Source organism: Squalius cephalus (assembly GCF_949319135.1).
Source record: "Squalius cephalus genome assembly, chromosome: 10".
Lineage (NCBI taxonomy): Eukaryota > Metazoa > Chordata > Actinopteri > Cypriniformes > Leuciscidae > Squalius > Squalius cephalus.
The window spans coordinates 7,249,911-7,262,040 of record NC_137131.1 but is presented as its reverse complement, the minus strand read 5'-3'; the positions used below and the strand labels follow the sequence as shown (position 1 = coordinate 7,262,040).

The 12,130-nt window shown below is 36.4% G+C and overlaps 1 protein-coding gene across 1 annotated transcript; it reads left to right on the top strand.

The window, feature by feature from the left end:
• Positions 1–3,477: 3,477 nt before the first annotated feature.
• On the top strand, positions 3,478–9,571 carry oxtrb (oxytocin receptor b). Its single transcript, XM_079884025.1, has 4 exons — positions 3,478–3,622; positions 3,935–4,063; positions 4,662–5,718; positions 8,755–9,571. Exons 3-4 carry the CDS (start codon positions 4,797–4,799, stop codon positions 8,979–8,981), a joined length of 1,149 nt encoding a protein of 382 aa, XP_079740151.1. The 5' UTR covers positions 3,478–3,622; positions 3,935–4,063; positions 4,662–4,796; the 3' UTR covers positions 8,982–9,571.
• Positions 9,572–12,130: the final 2,559 nt, after the last annotated feature.

Below are 12,130 nucleotides of genomic sequence, written 5' to 3'. Positions count from 1 at the left end.
CCTTGTAGAACGTCACGGGTTGCCATCTTGTAATTACGGTTACGGCATGGCGTGAACGCAGCATAAGCTCGTTGTTTTAGTTCAGGAGGAACCATAAAAGGCGGCTTCTGTTTATTTGTGGCGCTCAGCGAGTGTCTGTCTGCGACTCTGCATAGCCTCATTGACGCGCTGATGAAGTGTGATGTCTGTGCGAGCAGGGTGTGCGGAAACAGGGGCGCCGTTATGGGGGTGCAGAGTATGCTAGGCATATGGGGAAGCTAGGGGGTCCCAAATCACGACTCACCGATTTTTTGTTTTGTTTTTGTGTGTAATTTTTTTCTTACATACACGAACACGTTAACTAATACGTAGTAAAATTAAATAAAAATCTGTGAATTAATTAGGAAGTGAGTGTGAGCACGCTCTCTCGTCACTTCAAAATACAGTCTGAAATTATTTTCTTTTCTTTTTTTTCACGTTAAAAAATAAATACGACCTCACGTTGTGTCAATCATGTTTACACACTGCCTCCGAAACTTTCCAACTAAAAAATCGGACCGAATGCAATGATTGGACAAAATTTACTTCCACGGAAGATATACATACTGTACTGTACATGGTTTAATATTTAGACCACTTCTATTGATTGAATAAGTGTCAATAAAAAAATTGGCATCTGCAAAAAAAAAAAATATATATATTTGTTTGGTTTTTAATTTAACTTAATTTAAAGTGGGATGTAAGCGTCAAGGTACTTTTTGATTGACATGCCAGCATGCATAGTACATAACTTAATAGCTGAGTAAATTAAAAAACGCAATGAATATGCAGTTTTAACGCACATGCGCTGTTGGATGTCTGAATGAATGTAAATTATCCTGCATGCAGGGGTTGAATATACTCAATAGATTTCTAATTATCAAAGTGCAGATGATTTTATGCAGGTATAAGGGCTTCTGTCTGGGGGGAAAAACTGGTTGTGACTCTTTCTTTTCTGTGATGGTTTTGAAATACATCTTGTAATGTATAGAGACTGAAAGATGTCACTGTTCTTGCAAACCTGTAAAGGTCCTGATCCTTCAACCAAGTAGAGATCAAACCAATTTGGACAAAATCATTGTTGGAAATGTACTGATCTGTATCATCAAGGCTTGCAGCAGTTTGATCTTTGAAAATCACTGGCTCAGAAAACCGTTGTACCTTTCTTTTCTTGAAGGTGTTTGCTATTTGAGGTCCTAGGTAATTATGGTTATCAGAAACCAAATGTACTCAGTATAGAATACAGTCAGGTGTAATTATCCTGTGTGTAGTCTTGTCCTGTCTATTTTCTTGTCATCTGTGCTGTGGATAGAGCGTGGCATGTGTACTCAGCATTACATTGATTAGTATTCAGTCTCTAAAGCAATAAACATCGCGACTCCAACTAACAATTTCCTTCATTCTCTGCCTCAGTATTTGCATTTTATCCGTTTGTAAAGATGGAGCGTTTAAAGCCCAAACTGCTCAATTTGATAAATATTCCATTTGTATGAAAACAGGTTTTGAAATTTGAAGCTGTGTGGATAAGTGAGGGACAAAATGTTCAGCATGGTTCACACAACTGTGCCACTATTGCAGAATCAACCTCTTTATCTAAAGGAAAAAACATTTCTTCCCCTGAGATGTGTGGTTTTCCTAAACTGCTCTCTCCTAAGGCAAATCCTGATTGCTGTACATGTATGCGCTTTTTGTGCCAATGAAGATTTAGACTAACAATGCGTATAAATCTTGGTGTTAACCAGTAATGTAAACAAACAGATTTTTCTCATCAGTTTGATGAGAAAGCCCCATTAAATTTTGATAACTTTATTTTAAGGTGCGTAGTTACATGTTACTACGTGTACTTATTAGGAAAACAGTAAATTAAGTAACTAACCCTAAACCAAACCCAAACCCTATCCGTAACTCTATAGTAAGTATATGTAGTAAATGAATATGAATAATCAGTACTTGTTTGAGTAAGTAATACGTCACCTTAAAATAAAGTGTAACCTAAATTTTCTCTGTTCTTCTAAGCATTGAAATACTTGTATGTACTGTTATTCATACAGAGCCAGAGGTCTAAATTCACTGGGGCTGGTTCAATTTTTGTATGTTTTTGGAAGAAAAATGCTCGCTATAGTGTAGTAATAGTGTTACTGTTTTCCATTTTAATATATTTTAAAATGTAATTTATTCCTGTGATGGCAAAGCATCATTACTCCAGTCTTCAATGTTAAATCATTCTAATATGCTGATTTGGTGTTCAAGAAAATGTTGTATTATGATCAATGTTGAAAACAGTTCTCTTCAGTTTTCTTTCTTTTATGAATAGAAAGTTTTCTTTGAACTCAAAGCACTTTGTAACATCTTTTGTAACATTATAAATGTCTTTAGTGTCACTTTTGATGAATTTAATGCTGAGCAAGTATTTTCTTAAAAAAAAATATATATATATCTTACTGACCCCACACTCATTTCACAAATTGTAGATTTTCAATAGAAAATTCCAGTTGACCTTGAACTTTATGATGAAATGTTCAAACAATGCAAACCAAAATAGAATTGTTTTGAGTCAGGTAGCCGCCTTAAAGATACCCTGTTGAAAACACAGTACATACCTGGTGACCAATATGCTTTAAGTTTTAAATGATGGTGTTCCCAACTTCCCACCAGCTCAACCATTATCATCATGTTAGAAATTCATGCTGGTCTAATCTGGTCTTTTCAGCAAGATACTCAGGATGATGTGCAATCATAGTGCTAATCAGTGGTTTATTATACGTGTTCTCTTTGTCGAGAATGACATCAAAATTACCATTCATGTTACAACTTATATAATTATTTCAAATTGTCTGAATGGGTAATGTATAATTGTGTTCGTAATTTCATTAACAAACAGGGCGGAAAAAAGTCTATTTTGTGATTCCTGTTTTCTACACAGAATTCTACAAGGACGTTTTCATAAATGTATTGAGAAAAACACATGGAGGTGTATCGGAGGGGGTTACATTCTCCATTCGTCAGGAAAGAAACTATTTGCGTATGAACTCTCTGAATATTTTTTTTGTCTGTATGAAAACAATGTTCAACTTCCGAGACTTGGCTAAATAAGGAATTTATGTGAATATTATTAGCCTTGAAAAATAATTGGAGCGCAGCTTCACTGTTAAATAAATGTTTGTTTCTTGTCGCAGTAACCCAGCAGACACGTTTCTCAGGCCATTTTTTCCCCTCACTGTTTTAAATTCAGCCGCTCATCTGCTTCATTTGCAATGAAGACCAAATAAGTGATTATTCTGAAATGTCAGTCTTGACTGATCTTGGTTTGGGTTTGTCCAAGCAGGAATATTTTATTCAATATGTATGACCGGTTATAAATTTTAATCAGTGGCCAAACTGGCTGTGGCAAAGTTGAACTCAAGTAAACAGTGGAAAGTGTCCTGAAACTCTCAAATTTTCAGCTGGCAGACTCTGTACCTGACAGGGCATTAAGTGAAAGACATGCAGCAAGTCATGAGGAAGAAGTCAGTGTTTGTCAGAAACAATGGAAACTAATATTTAGAGCAGTGGAAAATGCAATGAAAGGACAGAACTGAACATGACTGAACGTGGGATTCACCGGGTGAGTAATTAATGACATAATTTTCATTTTTGGGTGAACTATATCCCTTTAAAGTCAAAACAGCTTTTGAACTTCCCCACTATTATTCCTCAGGAGAAAAGATAACACACACTGAACTTTTCTAACAATGTGCCCCAAAAGCAGAGCATATTGTCATAGTATACTGGGAAATTGCTACATGTTAGCTGCTTATTGTCTCTGCATGGTAAAATAAACGTATTAATCCAGCAAAGCACTCAGTGGTAGAAATGTGTAAGTGCAGCAGGACAAATCCACCCAGTGCAGTCGCATATAACTGTGCTCTGCTTTCAGGTTTGTGCAGACAGACCTGCTGTATCCCAGAACCCATAGGAGAAAATAAACGCTGCAGTTTTGCTATGAGCAATACTTCCATTTCAAACCAAGACATACAGAATGAATCTCTTCCGAAATACATTTCAGGTAGGTTTTTTTTTTAAACTGCAATTGTCACAATAATACGAATGTTTAAAATTCTATTGTATTAATTTATATCATAGTAAACTGGTATTATTATTTCCTATTAAAATTCAAATTTAAATAGCGTACTGTTAATAATAAATATTGTTTATGCTCTGTGGTAAAGAAGACTTTCTACCCCCCAAAGAAGTCAAAACAAAAGGCTGTTTTTAAGTAGTATTATATTTACATGCATGTATGTAAGTTTAAATTGGCGTTTCGAATATTTCATTAACCCTTAAAAGTTAATCAGGGCGCATTTTTTTTTTTTTTTAATCGCGTTCGAGGTTACTATAGGAGCAGTGTCATATCCTCGTCAGTCGGAACATTGACAAAACATAAACCCCGTCGTTATTATAACTTTTTATATTACAAATATATCTCATAAAAACTGTAGTGTTTTGTTTAAAATGTTTTCAAGATAGTTGACTGTAAGCTAACTGCGATATAAAGACAATTTGGGTTTCACAAGACAGCGTCTTAAAATGATTGAAATTGTCTTTGAAAAAAATCAACCACTTTGAGATCATTTTAAACATCTTAATTAACGTTTATTTTGCAGTGAACTGGACCGAATTTTTGTCATCGACACTTACTGCTAATTGCCCATCATAACGGCATCCTTCGACTCATGTGTCACGATATATAGCGCCTGGGAGCCGCTACAAAGCGCGCTCATTCGCGCATTTTACGCACGATGGAGAGCCTGCTGAAAGACGTGATTCTCTGGCACTTCAACGACTCCTGGGTGAATTCAAGCAGGGGAAACGACAGCAGGGGATCGAACCAAACCGTAAACCCTCTCAAGCGCAACGAAGAAGTGGCTAAAGTCGAAGTAACCGTCCTTGTGTGTATTCTGCTGCTGGCGCTCGCCGGCAACCTGTGCGTCCTTGTGGCTATCCAGACGAGTAAACACGGTCAATCGCGGATGTACTATTTTATGAAACACCTGAGCATTGCTGACCTGGTGGTGGCGGTTTTTCAAGTTCTTCCCCAGCTTATCTGGGACATCACCTTTCGCTTTTATGGACCAGACTTTTTGTGCCGCCTGGTGAAGTACCTACAGGTGGTTGGCATGTTCGCGTCTACTTACATGCTCGTGCTGATGTCTATCGACAGATGTTTGGCTATATGGCAGCCTCTGCGATCCTTGCGCCGTCGAAGGGACCGTTTTTATGTTTTGGCCTCTTGGATTATAAGCCTGCTCTTCAGTTTACCACAGATTTACATCTTCTCTCTCAGAGAAGTGGGTGATGGGGTTTTCGACTGTTGGGGGGATTTTGTTCAGCCCTGGGGCGCAAAGGCTTACGTCACATGGATTAGTCTCACCATCTATATCATTCCTGTAGCTATTTTAAGCGTTTGTTATGGACTTATTAGTTATAAAATATGGCAAAACTTTAAGCTGAAGACCCGACGCAATCAGTGCCTGTCGCTGACCCCGCGACCCGCCAAGGGCACCGCGCTCTCCCGCGTCAGCAGCGTCAAGTTGATCTCCAAAGCTAAGATCAGGACGGTGAAAATGACGTTTGTGATCGTCCTGGCTTATATTATCTGCTGGACGCCGTTTTTCTTCGTTCAGATGTGGTCAGCCTGGGATCCAATGGCTCCAAGAGAAGGTTCGTGGAAATTCTGTTGATCAACAGGTCATAAAATGTGTAAAATACATAAACATTTTAATGCAACGTAGGTTTATTGTTATATCATTAGTAAAACATCACTTATCACTTACATATTTAAAACCATTTGTTTTAAGCAAATATAATACAAGCACGTTTTTAAGCAAAACATTTCACCAAAAATATACTTAAATTGATATTTGGCTATCTAAAGCAATGAAAATTATACATTTTGAATAATGCTGTCAAATCGATTAATTGCGAATAATCGCATCTAACATAAAAGTTTGTGTTTATACAATGTGTATATACATGCACACACACGTATATGTGCATAGCTACATACACGCACACACACACACGCACACATATTATATGTACACACACATATATTATATAAACACAAACTTTTATGTTAGATGTGATTATTCGCGATGTTCCAACAGTCATGGGAAACCTGGAAATAACAGGGAATTTGTGCCTTAAAGTCATGAATATATTTTGTATTTGGCGTAAATTTCTGTTGCAAATATGCTTTTATTTTTAGTTATGCATCATATGCTCATATTTATAATTAAAAAAAAAAAAAAAAATCCTTATAAACTACTGGTAAGACCATGCATGGAAATGTATTGGGAACCCTTGAATACTTTTTTTGGCCCATCAAGGCAGTCCTAGATCTTGCCCTCAAACAATTTACATCCATGTAATCTCAGAATCAGAATCAGAAAGAGCTTTATTGCCAAGTGTGCTTGCACACACAAGGAATTTTTCTTGGCACTGAAGCTTCCAGTGGACAAATACAAATACAACAAGAAACAATAAAAATTCTAAGAATAAAAATATGAAAAAGTATAAAGTCACAGTTGGGTTTAGTCAGAATAAACATTTACAGATTATTAACAGTATTTTGAGTAGTATGAATAAATAATAATCTGTAGGTTATCCAACTTTCTGGTCTATGAGTTTCAAAAAGCTTGAGAAATCTATTATATGGCAATACAAAAAGATGTTTCAGATATACAAGATGGTAATACAACAAGATGTTTCATGCTCTTCATTGTAATGGCATTCTCCTCCATTCCCCTACAGTCATTTCTATTTAACTTCATAAAAATTGTGCTCTAACAAATCCAAAAGTATATTTCAGAATAAAATAGAGACAGAGAAAGATGAAAACAAGTTATAGCGGTTCAAAGCTTAAACACCCTCAGGTGGTTTTGGTCCAGTAAATGTAGCATGACATCAAAGCAATCCTATTTATCCTGACAAGATCTTTAGGAGTGCCATTTCCGTGTAATTTCATAACATAATTTGTGAGGAGGTCTAGTGCTGTTGTCAAACCCACAAGGCCCATATGAAGACAAACTGCAAGGGATCCATCTGCTACATATATCCTTTTCCATTACTCCTCCACAGTAAAGTTAGACGGGTGAAAACGAGTGCAATCAAGATGCTAAATGTGCATAAGTGGGCTGCTGCAAAAGACTACATTGAAAATGTGGATTCTACATTTTTATTTAAGATTAATAACATAAACAATGTTTCTTATGAAAAAAGAAAACAAAGAAACTATACTTGTGCAATAGAACACAATAGAAGTATATTTTCACTAGTTTTCATAAACATAGTTTATATACATAGGTTTCAAATCATGTTTAAAGAAACAGATGAGAGATTTTATAAAACAGACTCTTTCTTATGAAACACTGCATTAAGACGACACTTTCTCCTTCTCAGAGTCTAGGCTTTAACTTTATTAGCTGAAAGAATTATCCATATACATTTAAAATAATCGGATTCAAAATAATATCCAATAGGCATTGAAAGGACAATAGAGATTAAATTAGATATTAAAGTCTCACATAAAGTATCATCCAAAAATGATTATTATATTAGAACATTTGATCATTATTTTAATCATTACTATGCTCATGTCTTTCATGAGTGTGCTGTGTGCTGATTTTTTCCTGTGAAACAGAATCTGAAGAATCTGCATGCTGCTCTTCCCTTATGGCAGATTATACAGACCATGGTTTTTTATTTTTAAGAGAATGATTAATTTACAAAGGTACACATCCACCCCCTACCCATTTATCAATCCATCATGTGAACTTATTTCAGACTTACTTTAGAGCAGAGAGTGTGTTTAGAGACAGCTATAAATCATGCTGACATTAAGATTTTTTGGTTGCACTTTATTTTACATTACGTGTACTTGCAATGTACTTACAGCACCCACACAAATACTGTGTAACTAGGGTTAAGTTATATTTAGGGGTAGATTCAGGGTTAGTACCAGTTATTACCCAGTTGTGTCATTACTATGATAAGTGCATAGTATGTACATGCGAAACAGGACTGAAAAATCAAGTGCTACCCTTTTTTTTTATTTTTTATGATTCAGTCTGCAGATCTTGACCCGACAGAAACTCTCATTCTACTGTAATTTTAGAGCGGCAGATCATAAGTAAATCTATCTATCTATCTATCTATCTATCTATCTATCTATCTATCTATCTATCTATCTATCTATCTATCTATCTATCTATCTGTCTATCTGTCTGTCTGTCTGTCTGTCTGTCTGTCAGGGCATTGTATAGAAAGTGATTTTCAGAGCATCAACCGTGATATTAATACACAGATTTAAATGATTGTATATAATATATATATATATATATATAATTTCAGTTTATTAGCCATTAACATTTGATTACAGGTACAGATTCTTGCCATTATAGCAATTTCTTCATTTATTTCACATTGTACCACCAGCAATTTTAGAGCGGCAGATCATAAGTATATCTATCTATCTATCTATCTATCTATCTATCTATCTATCTATCTATCTATCTATCTATCTATCTGTCTATCTATCTGTCTGTCTGTCTGTCTGTTGTATAGAAAGTACATAGATTTTACATAATCTTTGGTACAATTTTAATCAAGTACATAATGTTCATATTTAATAGTCGCATGACTTGTGTGTCATTAACTTTTTTATTTTTTTATTTTTATTTTTTTTGCCTCTAATAGCTATGGCATTCATCATTGCAATGCTTCTGGCCAGTCTAAACAGCTGTTGTAACCCCTGGATCTACATGTTTTTCGCTGGTCATCTGTTCCGGGATCTCATGCAGCGCTGTCTAATGGCATCTCACTGTGGCTGTAAGAAGCAGTGGAGATCTGAAAGCCATTCAGGCACGGGTGCAATGAGGAACACCGGCAGCCAGAAGAGTGTGACACAGTGCTCTACTACATGAAAGAAAGCTGGAATACCTGCAGTTCGTATATAACCATCATGGAAAGAACAAGAAGATTACATAAGCTAAGGAATCATTAATATGATTTTTACACATGTGGTGCAGAGTAGACGTCAGCTACATTAGCCATGCAATCCTCTTCAGCCTAACATATGTATCTTGACAAAAGTATAATGCTTGACCTGTAGCAGTTTTTGGTACAGGAGCCATTTACATCTATCCATGCATTCTCCAAACCGCTCAAGACCCGTTCACACCAAGAACGATAACTATAAAGATAAATAGAATGATAATTAGATTAGCATCTACATCAGCGGATGATATCCATCTGTTTATTCTTAGCATCTGCTGCAGTTATGTCTGCCACATTAAAAGCTCGAGCTCTTTAAAGCAGGATGGATTCTGATTGGCTGTCATTGTTTTTGTCGTTCATCAGCGCTATTATCATTATATTTGTGGTGTGGATTCTGCTATTCATTTAGAACAATTTTTAGTTTTATATCTTTATCGCTATTATCATCATTATAGTTAATGTCCTCCTTGTTGTGATCGGGCCTTTATCCTTTGTATGCTTAAAGAAACAGTTCACCAAAAAAGAAAATTCTGCCATTAGATTAAACACTCACACACACTGTCATTCCAAACCGGTACGCTGTAATTTTACACAAGAATTTTCACACAATGACAGATTCTTGCTTTTGGATGAAATGTATCCTGTTTAAAAGGGTTCAAGTATATTAAATAAAAGTGGAGGTAGGCTAATGGAGAGATGCTGGATGGAATCCTCACAACAATTAGGTGCTTGTATCCTGCATGCATGAGTTATGAAGCTCCTGGTACAAAAAAAGGTCTTCGATTTCAGACTTTATATTTTCAGATCAAGCCATTGTGTTAAGAACTAACAGTTAGTTAGTTATGGGGTTATTCAGTCTTACTTTTCGGTATCAAATTAGACCAATGAGTTGGTCAAATTTTATGAGTAAGCGGTTTATGCAACCGGCCCCAGGTAACATTTAAGCGCTTTAAATACACTGCAGTTAAATACAGCATTTGACCTGTTGACCGTATCTCTCTTAACTTTTGTCATGTCAGCACCTTTCATTCTAGTATATGAAGTTATGAACCACACTTTATAAAGTCATAAATTCAGAACGAGCACTTTTTCCATTTTGTATGTGAATGTGGTTTTTTTTCACTCACTTTCACATTCTTTTAAACCCTTTTGATTTTCTCTTCATTTGTAGATCACAAAATCAATGCAAAACTTTGCTATATTCCAAAGCCATGCAATAGTTTTAGGAACAGACATGCCAAATGTCATTTGCAGTCAATGTTCAAACCTGACGTGTCATGAGTTTGGATATGCATGTGCACAAATGACATCCAAGAGCTATGGCAGGGTTCACCAATCTCGGTCCTGGAGGGCCGCTGTCCTGCAGAGTTTAGCTCCAACCAGCTCCAACACACCTGTTTGAAAGTTTCTAGTATGCCTAATGGGACCTTGATTAGCTGGTTCAGGTGTGTTTAATTGGGGTTGGAGCTAAACTCTGCAGGACAGTGGCCCTCCAGGACTGAGATTGGTGAACCCTGAGCTATGGGGTTACAGTAGCCTACATATAATTTTAAAGGGGTCATATAATGCCATTTTTGTACAAGCTAATATGATTCTTTAGGGTCTAAATTAAAAGTTTGTAATATACTTTACTTAAAAATTCTTATTAGTATTGTAAGAAAACACTCATTTTACCTGGTCAAACAGCACGCTGTTTAAGTGCATGTGTCTTTAAATGATAATGAGCTTTGCTCAACCCGCCCCTATGTTCTGTGCTACACCGTTTGTAACACAATAACCATAACACGTTGTTCATTATAAACGTGGGATTATGAATTATATTGAGAACGTCGTACATAGAAAACATGCCGTAATGTACCCTGAGTGTAAACAGCCGCATTCATCGTGAAGCGTGCAGCAAGCGATTTTCAAAGATTAATATAAAGGTTAATAAAACGTTACACTCACTTCTTCTTCTGGAGGTGCAGCAGGAACACGAATAGTTGGTATTGATCCTTTTTTCAGGAGCAGCTTCTTAGCAAAACCAGCTTTATACTGACCCTCGTTTGTAAAGCAGTCTGGTGTGTGAAATGATTCGCGCAAACATGAAAGCATGGACATTGATCGTGGGGAATATTCCCTTCGAAAACAAAACTCAGCCACTGCTCTTCAGCGGTTCGGATTTAGGAACATCAAAATGACTGCTGTGATCGTTATTACACCCAAGAACAGAACACCACAATCGCTTAGACGCCATTCTGCTCATAGACAGTGTTCCTCCAGCTATCAACAATGAACGCGCCGGTCCGCGCGGGCTATGATTGACAGCTCGCTCACGAGGGTGCGAGGGCGGGTCTGTGTTGAAACGCTGCTGTCAATCAACCATCGTGGGAGGGGCGTCGGGAAAACATATAAGAAGATTAAAAAAAAAACACTGGATGAATTTTTTGCATTTTATGATGGTTGTGTACAGGCACTGCCAACACACATTTCAGTACAATCAACTTGTAAAAGTGCATGTACCATTATATGACCCCTTTAAATGAAAAGCTTTTGCATGGATTCAGAAGACTTAGAGTAGCCTATGTATTACTCGTGACTTTTGTGGTGCTTTCATGAAGCCTGACGACATGGTAACACGATGCTTTCCTCATAAAGTTAGATAAGAGCAGCTCAGAGATCAGTTAGAGAGAAGGCATATGGATGTGGATGTGAGGGTGAGTAACTTTTTTTGTGATGTTCAACAGTTCCCACATCAGTATTTTGTAGAAATATTCTGTAAATAAGGCTGTCGCTGTGATTCATTTGAAAAGAATAAAATTGTATTTATTAAATATTTTTGTGTTATAATAAGTGCATTTGACTGTGAATGTGGATAAGAATGAGCATGATAAATTGCTGATGGAAAATGTATTTGCTTCTTGTATGACAACCTTTTCAACTGATTTAGAATCTGAACACTCACTGACAAAACAATCAATTTCAAACCATGGCTATAGCGTTAAAGAATACATTCCAGTTTTCCTGGTTACCAATGAGAAGTTGTGAGCCCATAATAAGAGTCAATTATTCTCAATATGAAACCAATCTTAATTTT

Bases quoted from the DNA above. Each gene is read 5' to 3' on its own strand.
- oxtrb (XM_079884025.1), top strand. From the start codon at position 4,797: ATGGAGAGCCTGCTGAAAGACGTGATTCTCTGGCACTTCAACGACTCC. The intron at 5,719-8,754 runs GTTCGTGGAAAT...TGCCTCTAATAG, and splicing joins TCCAATGGCTCCAAGAGAAG to CTATGGCATTCATCATTGCA.